This window comes from Ascaphus truei, chromosome 1 (assembly GCF_040206685.1).
Source record: "Ascaphus truei isolate aAscTru1 chromosome 1, aAscTru1.hap1, whole genome shotgun sequence".
Taxonomy (NCBI): Eukaryota; Metazoa; Chordata; class Amphibia; order Anura; family Ascaphidae; genus Ascaphus; species Ascaphus truei.
The window spans coordinates 335996744-336016301 of NC_134483.1; the positions used below are offsets into that span (position 1 = coordinate 335996744).

Genomic DNA, 19558 nt, shown 5'->3' on the forward strand with positions numbered 1-19558 from the left:
TCCCATTTGCTTTCCCCAGTGTCATCCACGCCTACCTACCAATATTATGTATTATTTATTCCCGTTTTAAATGTTGCCCAGGGATCCCCATAACCAAACTCAAGGGGGGTACTGATGAATCTCCCCTGCTGATCAATACTCCCAAGTGATCCCCCTGACCCAAAGAATAATCCTCAGCCCCCCAAAACTCATCCTTGCCTTCGCCTCGGGCCTTCAACTCTTCCAGCCAGGGCATTATTGGCCAGTAATGCCCTGTTCTTCAGGGATTATTACCTAATTAACATACAGTAAGTAAAGAGGCCCTGCTTCAATGAGCGTACAATCTATAAGGAAGGGTAAGTGGAAATATACGGTACATGGGGATAAGCAGGTTGGTGTGTTTCGGATAGCTGCTTGTTATTTGAACGAGTTGGCGTTGGGGAAGTAGTAAGTGGGATTGTACGGAGGTTGAGCTGTGAGAGCAGTATAAAGATGGAAAAGCATCAATATACATCTGAAATATTTTACCCAAGACCAATAACTGAACAGCTGTATCAGCAAATGTCTGACACACTTTTACTGACGCCTTTGCTGCGAATCAGGTGTTGTTTCTAAGAGCATCTGAGGTGAAGTGAACACAGATGAGCAGCGAAGCAGGGGGACGTGATGACGATATTCACACACAGAGGGAATTATACATAAGCTTTAGAATCTTCCGCACTAACGAGGTCTTGAAAGCTTAGTAACACTATGCACAGAGAGGGGGTGAACTCCTGTTTCAGCCTTCTCATTAAAAGAGATAGTGATGGGAAAGGTGCACAAGTAGTAAAGGTAAGTACCAAAATATACAAGACATTGCATGCACAGTTAGGCCACGGCCATGTTTACTGCTTGCTGGCGGAAGCGTGCGCTCAGCACTGAGCCCCTACAGCCGCAATTAGAGCGGCTTTAGTAGGGGCTCACCTGCGCTTCCGCGCGCTTGCGGAAGCGCAGGTCTTAGGGGAATTTAAAATTCCCCCGCTTGCCGGCGCGACAGGCCGGTCACGTGAGCGGTTCGCCCAATGAGGGCGAACCAGCTCCGTGACGTCACTGGCCCGCCCCCGGCCAGTGACGCGCCCGCCCCCTGACGGCCCACTGACGGCGCGTGCGGTAAGCAACCGCAACCCTCAGCGAGCAAGCATGGAGCATGGACTCAGCCTTAGAGATAACATATATTATAGGCGTTTGTAACAGTTACAGACCAGATTAAAATGTGAGACAGCTTTAGTTTTGAACGAACTTAGACTGGTGGCGGGAGTGAGAGTCTCCGGTAGATTGTTCCAGTTTTGGGGTGCACGGTAAGAGAAGGAGGAGCGGCCGGATACTTTGATGAACCTTGGGACCATGAACAGTCTTTTGGAGTCTGATCTCAGATGATAAGTGCTGCATGTGGTAGGGGTGATGAGCTTGTTCAGATAGATGAGTAGCTTGCCCAGAAATTATTTGAAAACAAGACAGGAAAGATGAACTTTGCGCCTAGACTCAAGTAATGACCAATCTAGTTCTTTGAGCATTTCGCAGTGATGTGTGTTGTAGTTGCATTGGAGAACAAAACGACATATTGAATTGTAAAGGGTGTCAAGTTTGCTAAGGTGGTTTTGGGGTGCCGAGCTTTATACTATGTCCCCATAGTTGATAATTTGCATTAGCATCTGCTGTGCGATACGCTTTCTGACCCGCAGACTTAGGGAGGATTTGTTCCTGTAAAGTACACTTAGTTTGGCATAGGTTTTGGATGTCAGGGTATCAATGTGCAACCCAAATGTTAAATGGGAGTCAAACCAAATGCCCAAGAATTTAAAACTAGTAACATGAGTTAGGGTGGTGTTATCGTTGGTTCGGATCTGGAGCTCAGTCATTGGAAGCTTTAGAAATGTAGCCCAAATACCATTGTTAGGGCTGGGACCCGCTGCGCCTGGCGGTGCGGGCGGCCGCACGAGCGTTCCCCACCAGCAGGGGAATCCTCCCGAGCCGGTCCCAGTCCCCCCTCACAGCACAGCTCACTACACGCTGTGACGCGTCAGCCGGCAGGGGATTCAAGAGAATTGTAATCCCAAGCGGCGCACGTCACGTGGTGTGGCTGTGAGCCAATGAGGAGGGGAGGCTTTGGGGAGTGGGGAGGAGAGTGTGGGGGGAAAGCAGCGTGAGTGCCTGTCTGTGTGTGTGTATGTATGTGTGTGTGTGCCTGAGTGCCTGTCTGTGTGTGTGAGCGGCTGAGGAGTTGAGGGGCTAAACAGTTGAGGAGTTGAGGGGCTAAACAGTTGAGGGGCTAAACAGTTGAGGGGCTGAACAGTTGAGCTATTATGGAGTGGTTGTATACAACATGTACATTCATTAAATAAATGCAACATCAAACAACTTAGTGTCTATTAATACATGATTGAGGGGCTGAACGGCTGAGGGCCGGTCCCGCCCCCTCACGTCATGGCCACCCCCCCCAGTCATAGCCGCGCCCCCCTCCCCCCCCCCCGCAAAAATGGTCCCTTTGGACCGGAAAAAGCCCCAAGTGACTCTCCACGCGCCGCCTGTCTGCAGTGCGGGCGCGTGGTCTGAGGCAGCGGGGCCTTAGCCTTACAGTCTTGTCAGTGTTTAAAAACAGTTTAGTTTGGGAAATCCAATTTTCAAGTCTCAAAAAGTCAGATTGAAGTATGTGTTCAAGGTTGGAGAGGCTAGGGCTATGTGCATATAAGATTGTGTCATCTGCATACATGTGTATTGAGGTTGGAGTTAGTGCCTGAGATGGACACATGTTGGGATCTTCCTGATATGTAGGAATGAAACCAGTTTAAAGCATGCTTCCCTATTCCAGAGCTCTGGGGTTTGTTAAGCAGGATAGCATGATCAACAGTATCAAAAGCCTTTGCAAGATCTAGGAATATTGCACCAGTTCCATTCCACCCTGGATTTCATTGCAAACGTTTAGCAGGGTAGTAACCGTGGATATGATTTGTCATGTTAGATGTAGCATTGGGGCTCCCTGTCGTTTACTAATAAATAGAAGAAGTTTGAACAGAGAAGCAAAGTCTGTTTTAGTAGCCAATTTTAAAGGCATTAAATAGAACGAATACATTTATTTATATATATATATAAAAAAAAAGAAGGATAGATTGTAGCATTCCTCCACCGGCGCTGAACAAGTCTGGTCTGTGATACTTACTCTGCTCTGGAGCGTTTCGATGACAGATTCTGCTAATTTCTGCATCTCTTCAGCATCCTGAAGGCATCTGTGGAAAGAAGATGCCCACGTTAAAACCGTATCATGTCGCTGAATCTGAGAAGCAAAAGAATTGGTAACTTTGGTTTTCAAGTGTACATTTGAAACATGAACATGCATTTTATACTGACAAAAATACAAAAAGGTGGCACTCTAACACTCCCAGTCAAATTCACTTACAAGGGCAAATAAAATATTTTAGTGCAAGTGTGAACAATAACAGCACGACTATAAGAATCCTTAGAGAACAGTGATAAAATATCCATTTTTGAAAAAGAGCGGTGCTGCCACATTTTTGTAAAAAGGACCAGTGCCGGCTTTTATACTGCCTTTGGCATCCATAACACCATTGAGATGCCGCACCTCTAGTTGCTTTTTTTGCAAGCTTTTTAAATATAATCCCTTTATAAACATGCATGTCAATAACAGAGGTATTTACTAAGGCCTCCCCCTCACAGCACATTTAATAGACTGACTGCATGCTTGGGAAAATGGGTCATAGGATCAGTGTCTGAAGATGATAAAAATGCGTATTTTGGTCGATGTAAACACCCCATTTCTCATAATATTGAATATTTGGGCACAGAGATAGATACTACATTTAAACGGGCAATCCTTCCTAGGACCAAAGTGAACTAATTCTAGTGACATGTTTAAGGGGTCACACCTGAGTAGTTATGTTTTACCCAAATCTGATACCTAGAAGTATTTATTATAATTTTTTTAAAAGTTAGACTTGGGAGGGGTTTGATTTACTCTGGCTCCTCCTCTGCGTGTTCAGCAAGTGCTTGTACCGGAAGGGGATCTCCGAAGTTGAACCCCATTCATTTCAGCTCCAGTGACCCCCTGCGTCCTGAGATATTTCCTTCCTTAGGGGGTGCCGGTATCTCCTGCTCAGGGTCAAATCCTCTGGTCACATGGGCCAATAGGAAGCCGGCTATGACGTCATGGCTTCCTATTGGACCATGTGATGGGACAGCTAAACCTGAGCAGGAGATACCGGCAGCCCCTAAGGAGGTAAGTATCTCAGGAAGCAGGGGCTCCCCGGAGCTGAAATTAACAGGGTTCAGCTCCGGAGACCACTGCATCCTACCTAGGGGGGTGGGGGAGGGTGATTTTGGGGGAAAATTTAAGGGCCTGTGAAGTGTATACTAAACAAAACAAAAGTAATCCCAGTTGTGGGCACTCCAAACCCCCCAGGATAATGAAATGATGGTAGGTGATAAAAAGTGACCTTTAATAAGTAGTTTAAAATAATGGGAGTAACTAAACAACGATATGCAACGGCACCAAATAATACACCCTAATAGAGTGCAAAAGTGAACTAGGCGCTGCTCTCAGCTCTGCCACAGATGCACACAGCTTAAAGGATCCAACCAAAAAGTAAATGTGGTACAGTAAATAGCAACACCCACATTGGAGTTGCTAATGTTACTGTGACCTCCTCTAATGATGGGAAGTATTCCTAGGAAGTCACTTGTATAGCTTCAGTATAAATCTATATAGCTATTGTACATAAAATCAGTAACGAATAGACACGCAGCTATGTATACAATTATATATAAAAAGGGATCGGTACCCTGTCGCTTGTAATGAGCAGCACACTCCACAACACTCTGCGTAAGGCTGAGTCCATAGAAGGACCGACAGCTCTGAGCAGTGCGGACGCTCCGCGATGAGCCCCGTCATCCTCAATGAGGATGTCTCGAGAGGGGGCTTCTGCGAGCGTACGCAGGCGTGCTGAGGCGCAGGGATTTTCATCCGACAGGAGAAAATGTTTTCAAACCGCGCTGAGGACGTTACGTGGCTGCCAACATCCAATCAGGGTGAAGCATCGTGATGTTGATGCCGGAACGTTGGCGCTTCGACCCGTTGACCCTGTGACGTCATAGCTCTGCCTCCCGATTGCGCATGCTGGCTCGCCCGCTAGTCCATGAAATCGCTCCTGATTGAGCAGGTGAGCCTCAGTGTCAGCGCGGAGGAGCGCGGGCTGCCCTACTGTGGACAAAGCCTTAGATACACTGTAGCCAATATACGTGGATAACAGCAAGGTAAGTGAAGAGTGTAACAAGTGACACACAGCAAATGCCAACAGATATGAAGCGTAAAGGAATGGGAGTAAGGTAAGAAATGACCTAATCCTCTCCATGCCTGGCTAATATTACCACGGAGCTCCCTGGTGGGGTTAGAGGCATAGAGCAGTGTCTAACACTGAGGTAACGGCCCCAGTCCTCCCTGCTACATGGGCGCATGGCGGTGCGTGCACAGACTGCAGTGTATCTCAAGCAGAGTGTTGTGGAGTGTGCTGCTCATTACAAGCGACAGGGCACCGATTATATATATATATAAATAAAATGTATACATAGCTGCGTGTCTATTCGTTACTGATTTTATGTACAATAGCTATATAGATTTATACTGAAGCTATACAAGTGACTTCCTAGGAATACTTCCCATCATTAGAGGAGGTCACAGTAACATTAGCAACTCCAATGTGGGTGTTGCTATTTACTGTACCACATTTACTTTTTGGTTGGATCCTTTAAGCTGTGTGCATCTGTGGCAGAGCTGAGAGCAGCGCTTAGTTCACTTTTGCACTCTATTAGGGTGTATTATTTGGTGCCGTTATATATCGTTGTTTAGTTACTCCCATTATTTTAAACTACAGTACTTATTAAAGGTCAATTTTTATCACCTGCCATCATTTCATTGTCCTGGGGGGTTTGGAGTGCCCACAACTGGGATGACTTTTTCTTTGCTTAGTATTTATGGAATATGAAGAGCACAGCAGCTGTGAAAGCGATGGAAAGCCACCATGAATAAACCTGTGCACAGTAAATGGTTCCACTGCTATCACACGCGTATGTAAAGCTACACTTGTCTCTGATTGATTGGGTGGCTAAGTAAGCTATGAATGGCACGATCCACTCATTCCTAAGCTTATCCTTGTGTTAAATGGTTTATGGATTCACTACTCCGCTCGCCAGACAGATACCCTATGTTTGGTAGGCGACTGTGGTTCTCTTGAAAACGATCCAACGCCAGCATCCCAGCGTGGATATTCAAGGGTGCCTACAAGAGAAGGAAGAAAGAAGGTAATTGGTCTTTTTGGTCTTTATCTATTCTGGCACGCAAATTACAACCACGAGAAGAGACTGCTTTCGTAAAACTGCTCTGTGTGTCCTGTGAATAGCTCTGTATAATTGAACACGCAGCCAAAGTTATGTAATGGCAAATATCTTCTAAGATAATGTGTTCAACATAGGAAGGACAAGTAAATGAATACGAAGAGAAATGAAATGGAAGAGAAATAAAACATCATTTCACATTTTAAAGTATATAATGCAGCTAAAATGTAAGAAAAGGGACAATAAATGAATACGGGGGCTCAAATTTTGAAGCACCGCATATTTAGTAACAGGGTTTCCAATACTTGTGCCAATTCTCGAGTTCTTTCAGAAGCATTCTATGCGGCTAATGTAATATATTTGTCTAGGCCTGGAGTGAATATAGGTACTCACTTTGAAAACAGGGACACCAAGTTTGAAGCAGGGGAGCCTGGTTCAAATCCTGGGGTCAGCTCCTTGTGACCGTGGGCAAGTCACTTTATCTTTCTGTGCCTCAGGCACCAAAATTAGATTGTATGCTCTATGGGGCAGAGACTGGTTGTGCTTGCAAAATGTGATGTACAGAGCTGCTTGCACGGTCAGTACTTTTTTTTATTTTTTATATTGGCACTCTATGTATATCCGGTTTGTTATGCTTTTCCCATTAATTTCATTTTCCATAATTAAGAGTACGTCTGTTATTCCTTTTTAACAATGGACCTGGCAAATCAGACCCTCAAAGTTAATACAGTATATGGCACAAATGTATAGTGTTTTAAAAGCAGATAACAGAATATAAGTATTGTAACTTGTATAGAAAGAAGGGCAGCAAGACCCATATACATGTAAAATTGGTTTGCGTTACGGGCATTCAACTAATGATCTATGATGAATAGAAAGCAATATCCTCACCTCTGGCTTGCTGAAATCTGCAGGAAGATACTTTGGTTTCTCCAACTGCTTCTCCAGTCTTTCCTGGAAGGGAGAAAAAAAACGAAATAATAAATGTAACAAAGCACAAGAACGTACTTGTCTCTGAATAAGAGACGTCAACTCATGCTCAGGTTGAGAGGTCTTCTGACAAACTGAGGGCTTCTTTCTGCGCCTCTCCAAAAACTCTACTAACACAAAGAAAGAAAAAGAAAATACTTAAGTACTTTGCAGCTCTGCTACTTATTAATTTACATGCATGGCACAATGCCAGATGCGATCATTAAATTGGGTGTTTGGTAGGGGCCGTGCTAACCAACAAAAAAATTCTATTAGGTCTGAAGGAGATCAGAGGGAAGATCGAAAAGTACATTTTTATGTAGTCCTATGCAGGGGCGGATTAAAGGTGAAATGTGGCCCTGGCATTTCACCTACCTGCTGGCACTTCTCCTGTGACGTCATGACTTCACTGCGTCATGTAACTGCTCGTCATGGCAACACATCGCCATAGCGTCACATGAAGCCACGACGTTCATGGAGGAGGGCTGCTCTGTTACAGAGGTCCCGCTCTCTCCCGCGGCAATCAGTTCAATTGCTGTGGGGAAGAGCGTGGGGCCTCTAACCGTATGCATAGCACAGGCGTGCTGTGGGCCGGTGCTGCCCATGGTCTCACCGGCATTTGCCCAGTGCCCCGATGAGCCAATCCACTCCATGACCTACGCTCTAATCAACACTACATATTACTGCAGACTATTGTTCCTCTATACATCAGTCTCAAAACTACTTCTTCCTACTCTGGTCCATTTCCTTTGGACTGGCATCTTCCCCCCCCCCCCCCCCCAAAAACAACCTCTTTTCCACTTTTTCCCCACTGGTGACTAGAGATGTGTGAAACTCTCCAAATTGCAGGTGCAAAATATTTAGTGTTTTTGTCCCCAAAATCGATTTCCTGCAAAACATGTAATCTAGCCTCAAAGGGCTAATAATGTTGCCAAATGAGTAAGCTTTTAGCGAAATCTTGCCAGACCATAAGCGGAAAAACATGCTGTGCGTACCCTATTTATAGTCTCAAGCTCACAGCATTAAGTGAATTAATACTTGCAGTGGACCCTGATTTTGTATGGTCATTCACGGCTTGTCACAGGTTTGCTTAAGATACTGAAGTATTGCAGCATGTCTGTTCCCGGCTGGCTGTGCACATGATGCTACTTACAAAGGAAAATGACTTGGGCATTTTAATCTGAACAGCTATCCCTCCGTGTTGATAAGGCTCCATGTCTGATGTATTTCCAAAGCTGAATGAATACGGGGATATCACTAAAAACAAGAACAAAAACAATATATAGAAACAGGAGATATAAAATACCGTACAACAGTCATTTGTAACATCCACTACAAAATAAAATCTTTTCGTGTAAAAGCAGATCTGAAATGCTACAGAAGTCAGCAAGGCGATTCAGAGCAGAACTAGGTTTGGTGAGGGATACAGAGTATTTTTGTCAAGAATCATGGGCTACCCCCTTGTGATAAAGGGGCAGTCCCTCCTAGGACAAAAGTGTACTAATGGCGGTGAAATGTTTCAGGGTTACAGTTGGGGGATCAATGCCCACCCATTGATTTTTCTCACCAAAATTTGACACCCATAAGTATTTTAAAATCATTTTTTTAAAGTTAGCTTGTAAACATTAAAAAAAAATCTATATGTATATATATCACTCGTGAGTACATCCACATGTTTAAGACAGGTCTGCAGCCCTGCTTTTCACCATTATACCTTAGCATACAGTGCTTCCACTGTAGCCAGGGATTCTGGGTAATGACATGGAAATAAGCACACAGTGTCACCTTTTGCTTCTTGCCCATTTTAACATGGACCCCTGTAAGTGTATGCCTGCCGCATTACACAGCTTTTCAGTACAGCCTGGGATAAAGAAGTGCAGAGCCAATAAACCTACCCAGACAGCTGTTTCGACCGTTTGAGTCATCAGTGTGAGGTTGGTTACCGACTTTGCAATGTGAAGCTGGTAGTGGCATAATGTGCCGAGAACTGGGAGGAGTTTTAGTGTAGTCGCTCCCTTTTGCCACCTTTGCCGTGTGCTGCAGGCCTCTGACGGCAAAAAGCAGTGCAAGAGCCAAGGGAAAATGTCACGGAGCATAGTGTGTGTAAATATTCTGTGTAATGGTCTGAAGCAATTTACCAGAGATCTGCTGCATGGTCCCGTTCAATGACGCCATTCCATTGACTTCCCGGAAGGTTACAAACTGTCCAGTTTCAAGCTTGTGTGGCCGGTTCTCAAAGCAGGTGACCACCCCAGGATTGGACTGACAACAGAGAAATGTTATTATTAGGTAAGCCTGGCTGGTGGCTGAAACTCTACCATCTCCAGAAAGCCGCCTGGAAGCATCGATGAAACGTCATTTCTAGTGTCCAATGCCGATAATGCAAGGCTGATAATAGTGAGCTAAAATAACTGCTCATGCAGCAGTGCAAGGGCTTTAACGGGACTTTATTTCCCAGGCTCTGTAAATGTGGCGTTTCCCCCATATATGAAGATTTGTAAAAGTGAGCTCCATGTGATACCCCTTAAAAGCAGATTATCAACATTTCTGTTACAGTTTATTTTCATTGCTATATAAAAGACCCAAAAGCTTTGGCAGTTGTGTTCACATGGCAATTCCTGCTTTTTCCCACCTCAGGTGTAAACAATGACACCAAGTTTGAAGCAGGGGAGCCTAGTTCAATTCCTTGTGTACTTTTTTAATGTAATATAATGACCTTCATAGGGGCTCAAAAGTGCAGTTTAAGAGTGTGCTGCTTTCTCCTTCATTGGAAAACAGACAAAGTATGCATCACCCCTGGGGTGATTGAGTGCTTGTAATAAATTAGATGTTTAGTGATAGTTACAATAATTATTTATTTTTGTTTTAAGTTTGCTGTTTAAGAACTAGAGCTGTAAGCAGCAACACAGTTTAAGCCTGTCACAGTTTAAGCTCTACTCCAAGTCCAAAATACCACAGAAAAAGGGATATGAATCTCCTAAATGTGCTGAACTCTGCAAATCACGCAACTAATGTAACATATAATGCAAGCTTTTCATGCAAAAAGTCTGCACACGATTCATTCAGAAATAAATCAGGCGTAGTTCACTTCCATTTTTAAACTTTGATGGTGTTTCAAGACACACACACACACACACACACACCTTACCTGTGTTATATTAGAAATAAAGATCTCTTTTGGTTCTTCTCCTGTGGTGTCCAGCACTTCAAACTCGTCTCCAAAGTCACAAAATAGACATGCGCATACACCATATGAGTCCGAGCTGATGAACTGGCAGAGGACAACACACACAAAACAAAAATGCACAATGTTACAAAGAGTTAACACTCCAGCACTCTGCCGCCTGAAACCTTTCAAAAATATCATGCATCCAATACACATTTTCCCAAAGTGTCTGAAAACTGGATGCTCATCATCATGGCTGGAAAAATGAAACTTCCTGCACTGGTCCAGCGCAGGAAGCAATTCGTCCACCGCCGGTCCGGTGCAGGAAAGCCCGAGCATTGCTGCAGAACATCTACAGAAAGGCTGCTGATCACTAGTCTGCTTCTCCAAGTCACACCCCACAATGTCTTGTGGAGCGCTACATAAAGCTTTATGGAGCTAAAGTTCAGGAAGCAGAGCCGTGATTGACACGTCTGCTTCTGAAGATTTTTGGCAGCAGCCTATGTCCACATGGTGCTTTCTACCCCCACCCCCCTCAATTTTCCACACGTTCAGGTTTATCATCTCCTTTACTAATAAATCTCACATGTTCAGAAATGCGTGTCTTTTATGGTCTAGTGCTTTTACCTACATGTTTGTGGCAACTACAGTACGACGAATACATTTCATATTCTCTTTTGACTGTCGACATAGGTAGACATTTTGTAACTTTTATTAATCACAAGGCTAATAACCCAATCACACGGTATCACACTTACAAAATGTGTAACCTCCACAAGGGTAGCTGCCAAGAATAGGATACTTCCTATTTAATCTATCCCAGTAAAACTAATAGCTGCTAATAGTGCAGGATAAACTGAGTGCACCACTGTATATGTACCTCCATATGCAGGCTCTGTACTTACAGATGTGGCAAGACTTACTGCCCCCCTGCGGACAAATAAGCAAAATTCTGCGGCGCTGGGGACAGTGTCTGCTGCGATCGCGCTGCAGCAGGGAGGGGGGGGCGGGGGATCATGCTTCTCAAGCAGACCACCGCCGAGTTAATCCTTCAGTGCCTCAGACACCAAACGGAAAACGTTAAGTCTGGCTACATCCGTACATAGTCTTGGGTGTCTACGTTTGCTACTTTAAGGCATTACCTTGATAGGTGGCTGTTGAGCATGGCAGAAGTTGTTGATCATCTTTCGCAGGGACAGTCTGGTTTCAGTTAGTATCACACACTGTGCAAACATGAGAAGAAAACATGCAGCAGTTTTACATCAGCCTGATTTGAAAAAGAAGCTGATTTTGCGCCAAAGCCGGGTCCTGAGATGACTTGTTAAGAAGGTGAAAAGGAAGCTTGGATTCAGCTTGTGTTTTCTACATGTGATCAACTCTTGCCTGAACTTATAATTCAACCTTTAACTCGCCATCCCTAGATCTCTCTCTACATATATCAAATGGTCTGTATGATAAAGGCCCTTTTAGTCTGATTTTATAACCAGAGAGAAATGTGTCGAGCATGTTAAAATGCACATCCCATCCTTTGTCATCTTGTTAAATTAGGCTAAAATGTTGAGCAAGTGTCCAAAAAATAAAAAAAATATCCCATAAGTACCATTAAAAAAAATACAATAAGAAACGTTGTGGGTCTTTTGGTACAAGAATACTAAGTCACTAAAAATTTAACAAGGTTTACTTAAATTTCCCTTTTTTTGCCCCCATAATTTATGGGCAAATGAAATAACATTTAATTTGACTGAATCCTTATACCAATGAAGGCCTCAGGAGAGACATGGATGGTAGAGTGAGAATTAAAGAGTCACACAAGTCAAAGCAATGGATGAAAAAAATAAAAACAAACAACATGACTTCATATAAGAACCATGAATGCTTTGGTAGTCTAACATCATATGTCCACAGAAACAGGAGAGGCAAGCGGGGAGGAACATATAAGAAAAAGAAACATATGCACAAAGACTCGAAGTTTTAATATCCAGAAACGTTTGCTTTGACACACACAAACCAATTTCTTGCTTGGCGTTGTTTGAAATTCCAAACTTCTTAATTACGTTTCTTGCATTTGGTGCATCATATAACTTCTTCCTATCTCCTCATAAGGAGGATGACAAAATCACATGCTGACGACTACTTTTCCATTAATACATTGACGCTAAGAGATGCAAGAGGAAAATTACAGTCTCCGTCTCAACCCAGCTCTAACATTTCCTAGATACAGAAATCCTACAGACCACTTATTAAAAAGAAACCGTTGGTACTGGTTTCGCATACAATGTAGTTATTTGATGGAGCGGTGTTTTTTTAAAATCTTTTTTTTGGTTAAGGAACCCTATAATTATATGGTGAAATTCTGAAGAACCCCAAACTTCTAACAGCACGTCTGAGATCAGATGCATTGTAAGGAACCCCAACCCTCTCTAATAGCGCGTCTCAGATCAGATGCATTGTAAAGAACCCCCAACCCTCTCAACTAGCGCGTCTGAGATCAGATGCATTGTAAGGAACCCCAACCCTCTCTAATAGTGTGACTGAGATCAGATGCATTGTAAGGAACCCTAACCCTCTCTACTAGCGTGTCTGAGATCAGATGCATTGTACATTTTTCTGTATTTAGTACGATTTTCAAATGACCTGAAAATTGCAGGGAGCCCTTTAGGGACACCGGGGAATCCAAGGAACCCCTGTTGAAAAACACTGTGATGGGGAAAGGAGAAGTCTTGAATAGCACCCGCAATACCTGATACTGCTTCAGGAATGAGAGGTTGGTGGTCTCATCCAGTGGCACGGTAGATGACGAGACGCTGACGTAAGGGTTGAGCTCTGCAATGTGGCGAAGACAGGACTCGGCTCTGGAACGAATGGGGATTGTCAGCTTAATTTAGGAAGAGAGCTGTACTGCTCTCATTGTAGAGAAGCAGATTTGTAAACCACAGATTGCCACACAGAGTATGACCAGGGTTGTAGCACCCACGCACCCGAAAGGGTCCAGGCTTGTCATTTCACCAGTGTGTAAAGTAAATAAGTAAAGATGTCCATGTGAGCATGCAAATCGGTGTGTGTATGTATATGTGTGTATGCCTGTGTTCAGACACTATATGTATGCATGCAGTGTGGTTGTACATGTATCAGCACATTTTATATTTACAAAGTGGGGTTGAAAAAAACATCAGGTGGTAACTGGGGTAGGAAGCTATAAACAAGGCAGGAACCATTAACCCCTTCACTGCCAGAGGGGAACAGCTACGCACTGCAGAACAATGGGTTCACTTTTTGACTGTAATTCATACCAATATACAAAACCCACAAAAAAATAGGTCTATTTTTTTTTTTTTTAAATCCTCCCTGTTGATATGAGGACTATACTTCAATTAAGAAATTGTATTTTTAAAGCACCTAGGCCCAGATTACCAAGCTCGGTTAACCTGTGGCATTCACACCCGTTAAACAGAACGCTGTCTTCAAGAGAGCAAATAATGTGACGTTAACCAGGTTTTCATCCCATGGTTTATTACAGCCTAAATGATATTCATCCCAGATTCACCCCGTTAAGGTTAACACTAGGCTATAACGTATTGTTATTTAAGTAATGACCTAACTCTGGTGTTACTCCCGTCCAGACACTGAAATAGCACTTCTGCTAGAGGAGGAGATATGGAGACTGATCTAGGAGGGTGCCCATTAACGTCTATACCTACAAAATGATTAACCAATACTCTACGTAGAGCGATATCCGTGTACATACCCGAATACATCGGAGATATCTCCACCTCGCTCTCCCTCTCTTCTTAGCAAAAGCCCTATTTCAGGATCTGTGTTGGAGTAACGTCAAGACTTAAATAACGGCACATTTGAAGATAACGCAGCGTTATCCTGAAATCATGAGACGCCTTACATTTTATGAGTGTCCTCATTAAAAAAAAAAATTAAGTCCTACTTTTAACTGTAAAGCGCTGTCTCTAGATGAAGTGTTACCAACATAACTCCAGGTTATCATGACATTCTCAGTCCTAGGTAGCAATGGTTCCATTTTGCACGGAAACAGAACCACTGGGTGGGAGTTAACAAAACAGAATGCGACAAACCCTTGTGATGTTTGATTGACACTACTGGAGCACCTTAGTGGGGAGAACACTGCCATGGAAGTGGGTAAACCTGGTTTAAATTCAAATGTCAGCTCTCCTTGTGCCCTTGAGCAAGTCACTTTGGAACGGTGCCATGCCCTGGAAAACACTGTGTGACCCATTTAAGTGAATGGACTGCAAGGAATTATTTGGTAAATATGGTCATTTATCTCCCTAGAGGCACAATTAATGTGTAAGCACTTCTGGGTAGGGCTCCTTCGCTCTTGCTTAGATAGTCAGTTGGAAAGTAATAGTCTGCCAGTTAATAGATTAACAGGGTCAGTATGTTCCTGATACCCAAATAATTTGGATGCACCATAATTTCCACAAAGTACTTTGCTTCAAATAAGTTTCCCTGTGTATTTTAAAAAAATCTATTATGTACAGGATTATATGTGCACTAACCTGTTTTTTTTAGCTTTGACATCCTCTTCCCTGATAAAGAAATTGGTTCCAAGATCCCATGTTTCACAGTGTCTGGTGTCATGAATAGTCAGAGCCTGACAAGATACATGAATGCAATCAAGAATATGTATGGCATTGACAGGAGTTTACTTTCTCTAGAATACAAAGACCAATAGCTAATGTGTCACAATTTGAAAGGCCCATAATCAGAATAAAATTTGATGTCGATAAGAAACATGTATTGATTCAATAGTACTCCCACATTCATAGAGCCTGATAAATGTTACAACAGCTTGTACCTGTCTTTCAGTTGCAAAGAACCTGAACTATGACTTTAAAAAAAAACAATACAAAAAGGAGTAAAAAATATTTTAAAATGTACTTTCTTTCCAAAACTTTATTTACATTTTTAATAATGGCAACTCTAGTGAAACCAACCAAAAATTATACATAGCGGCTTATACGTTTTTGGGATAGCACAGTGATTAGAATGGTTTCAAGATCACCTACTGTAGGTCTATTTCTTATTTCAACAAAAAAATGAGACGTACATGAGCTGTTATCAGCTCATATTGTAGAACACGGACAGTATGTAGATTCATTCAAAACGTCTCGAGTCGAGCAACTGTGGTGATGGCATTCAGATCACTGAAGCTTAAATCTTCCAATGCAAAGGCAAGACTGCTGCACGGAATAAAACATGGGAGCTGAAAAAGCACATCTCAATTAAGACAAAGCTAGTATATGCCGTACAACTAAAAAGGATTCTGTTGCCTTTCCTCTGGATTAAACTGCAACTTCAAAAATAATAGTCAAATCCGGATTTAAAGAAGAGGAAAAAACAAAAGGCAATCAAGAATTTTTAGATTTACCTTTATTCCAGCGAGAACAATGTTCTTGGCTAAAAGAAACAAAAAAAAACTAATATATCAGTATTTCATTTACAGATGCTACAACAGTTGGTGTAAAAGAACCTTTATCGTACGTAATGAGCGTCCTTCACTAAGAGGTGGCTGCTGTCCAAGCCACTTTGCAAATGAGAAGCTATGAAATATGTGTCTGCAAATGTGCAGACTCCTTTTCTACATGGGAGATACCCTGCTATAAACTCTGAGAGCCTCACAGATGGAAGGATTGGCCTTATGTATCAGAACCCGGTAGGGGAAGACTTTAATAAACATAGTAACAGTTACTATATCATTTAACCCTATTTGTGCTGAAGGGGCCTCAACAAACTAGTGTCCTATAGCACAGAGGGCAAAGACGTCCAATATATGTTAGACCAATAAACTATGGGTGGGATGGATTAATGCAGATTTTTGTTACTCGTATGACGTGTAAAAAACCACCTCAGCAGTACTCTGGTAATGGACGGAAAAGCTTAAATGAATATTTTATTCATGAGGTAGTTTGTGAAAGCCCAATAATATTTGCAATTATTTGGCTACTTTTATCCTAAAAGCGGCACTTCTGAGCGGAGGTCCCACCCGTGGAAATGAATACATTGCTGCATTGAGCAATATTAAATGTATGACTATGTACTATACGATTAGAAACTTATGGTGTACCCCCGCTTCAGCTTGGATATATTACAGAGGGAGTGGTGCTGCAAGGGGCATGTAACTTAGTACACAAAATAGACAGACAGAGCCCCTGGTGGTAGCACTCTATTCCAAAATGATATGGTGATTCTTTAAAATAACTTTATTAATGACAATAACGTTAAAATATTGGGGTCTAAAACAAAGATTAAATATTCCAAGTGTGTGCGTCTCTATTGGATAGATGTGTCCAGAAGAGTGTACATAATTGGGTTAATGTCCAGTGTTTGGGTAGTTCACTGGCCCTAGTGTTCCTCGTGTAGAGTGAATTGACTAGAGTACTATTGGATTGTCAGCAGTTTGGGCCACACATGCAGTGCCCCAGTAAAATATACTAGTTGGTGCTCTTAAGTATGGGACCTATGCTGTGCTATTGCGTGATGGCAGCTAAAGCATAATAAAGTTGTTGTATTGAACAAAACTTGGTCAAAGTGCACCTATTGTATGTTCCCGTCACCTCCCTATACAATAGATGGTATGTTGAATAGGGTGTATGGTGCTTGGTACATAAACATCTATAGCTGTTGATGTCTGAGGTGTGCTGTATACTAGTATGCCATCACGCAATAGCACAGCATAGGTCCCATACTTAAGAGCACCAACTAGTCAATTCACTCTACACGAGGAACACTAGGGCCAGTGAACTACCCAAACACTGGACATTAACCCAATTATGTACACTCTTCTGGACACATCTATCCAATAGAGACGCACACACTTGGAATATTTAATCTTTGTTTTAGACCCCAATATTTTAACGTTATTGTCATTAATAAAGTTATTTTAAAGAATCACCATATCATTTTGGAATAGAGTGCTACCACCAGGGGCTCTGTCTGTCTATTTTGTGTACTATACGAGTATGTGGAATATAAGCCAATGGGTACAAGAATTACCCAAAACTGCAGCCCTACAAAGACCATGCACCTGCAGACCCGCATTGCCTACACCAACATCCCTCCAGCCTCTAAATTGAAGAGAGAAACTACTTGTGCAGGAGAAGCTTGCTCAGCTATAGGCTTTCATTCTATGTTGGAGACCAGAGAGGAAGGTAACAGTACAAAACAATATAACAGACCTGACAAGCGATTGAGTTACTCTAAAGTTAAATTCTCTAAGAATAAGGTTGGGGGACCTGAAACATACAAACTGATCTGTGCATCTTAAAGCGTTTCTTCTATCTGTGTACGTCAAACAGTGTTGGGAAAAAAACCCCTTCAAAATGGGGTCGTTGAAGCATCACAGTATACAGGGCATGTAAACAAAAATACATATGCACACAACCAGAGTAAATAAACCAATACATACCTGTGACGGTAGGGGTAAATATGGCAGCTATTAATAAAGGTTAAGTCTGCCATTACCCCTACCTGTCAGTAATACATTGGTATTGTATTATATGATATGTGTATGTCTTTGCTTGGTTCCAGCACCTCAGGAATCAGGGGTTAATATGTTTATTTACGAGTATTGTTGCAACTTGGTCTGTGACCTTTCCCTGTATCCTTGTTATGTTGCAAATGTTTTGTTGCAGTTCTACCCACCAATCAGGGCCTGGGCATGTAGGCAGTACCTGGCCCAGAGTGTTGCAATATTATGGTTTAAATGTATAAAAAGGTAGGGAGGGAGACCCCTAGGAGACCGAGCCTGTGGGTGTGGCTGTGACAGGGAGAAACTGCAGTGTCCACTCCTGTGCCGGTCTCAGGCTTGAAAACCAGTCCCGTAGGCACTGGGCAAGAAGAGAGGCAGGGGAAATCTCTGCAAGGACGTCCCTGCAACTAGTATGCAGGGTATCCCCGTTTCCCCTGTTGGGTATGTGTTATGTTTATGTGTTTTGTACAGTTGTAGATATACTTTTCCAATAAATTAATTTTATAAATTCTCGTGTTCTGTCTGGTGATATTTATCCCTGGTATTAGTCCTGGTCTCCCGTGACAGGCTATCTTCTGGTGGCAGGGGTGGGATCGCCAGGCTCAGCACCAATATTCTTCAGGGAATATCTGTCCTGAGTGAGGTCTCCATTTTGAAGACCACAGAACTCAGAGTTACAACTGTACAATACTCAGACACACCCTTACCAGTCCCTGTAGCTAAGTCAACGTACAGACAATACTACAAGGATGTCAGACAATTATAGGTCCTGGACCAACGACCGGATCGTACTCCGGTGTGAGGAGTGCGGAATACCTACCGGAAACCGCAACAAGACGCAGCTGATCGCCGACTTGCTAGCGTATGAGGCGCAGCGCTCAGGGGTTAGAGCTGACCATCGTTGGGAAGTCAGAGGTCCCGTGCCAGTCGGGCACCCTGTCGAACCAGCATGAGCTCCTGGCAGCCAGCAGCAGTGCCTAACAGCACCCAGCCGGAGCCTACCGAGCTCGTCCATGAACGGCGATGCTTCAGGTGCAACCACACGGGGCACACGAAAGGCGACTGTCCCAAGCTTCTTTCTCCAGCCCCAGGGTGTAGGGGCTGAGCAACATACCCCAGTGGCCTGGACCGTTGCCTGAATAGGCAGCCCAGACGATCCATCCCCCTCACCTACGTTCCCGATGCTAGTCGCAGCGACCCAAGCGACCAACCCCTTTGTTCCAGTCGAACCAGCTTCACAGGTTGCCACGGTCGGTCTTGGTCCCACGGATGTCAGGATCATGCACCTTCGACCAGTGACCTATGGGGACCGGATGACCGCTGGGATGCTGGATTCCGGTGCCGCTGTTACTCTGGTTCGGCCTGATATGGTCGGGCCAGAACACCTTTTACCCAGGGAGGAAATGAGGGTGACTGGCTGATGGGGGCAGCAAATCCCTCCAAGTGGCACATGTGTTCCTGGACTAAGGCGCGGGCCAAGGCATCCGCGAGGTCGGCATTCTGCCCGCCGTAGATGCTCCTGTACTGTTGGGCAATGACTTGGGTGGACTCCGATGCAGTTA

At 43.5% G+C, this 19558-nt stretch overlaps 1 protein-coding gene across 1 annotated transcript in view; it reads right to left on the reverse strand.

The window, feature by feature from the left end:
• Positions 1 to 19558, reverse strand: part of UBA6 (ubiquitin like modifier activating enzyme 6) — a 72812-nt gene that overhangs the window by 44321 nt on the left and 8933 nt on the right. The window contains exons 4-13 of the mRNA XM_075607647.1: positions 15897 to 15925; positions 15025 to 15119; positions 13236 to 13347; positions 11638 to 11718; positions 10478 to 10600; positions 9468 to 9591; positions 8483 to 8586; positions 7252 to 7314; positions 6228 to 6304; positions 3176 to 3242 (exon numbers count right to left, since the gene is read on the reverse strand). Coding sequence (XP_075463762.1) covers positions 3176 to 3242; positions 6228 to 6304; positions 7252 to 7314; positions 8483 to 8586; positions 9468 to 9591; positions 10478 to 10600; positions 11638 to 11718; positions 13236 to 13347; positions 15025 to 15119; positions 15897 to 15925 — 875 coding nt within the window. The remainder of the gene's footprint in view (positions 1 to 3175; positions 3243 to 6227; positions 6305 to 7251; positions 7315 to 8482; positions 8587 to 9467; positions 9592 to 10477; positions 10601 to 11637; positions 11719 to 13235; positions 13348 to 15024; positions 15120 to 15896; positions 15926 to 19558) is intronic.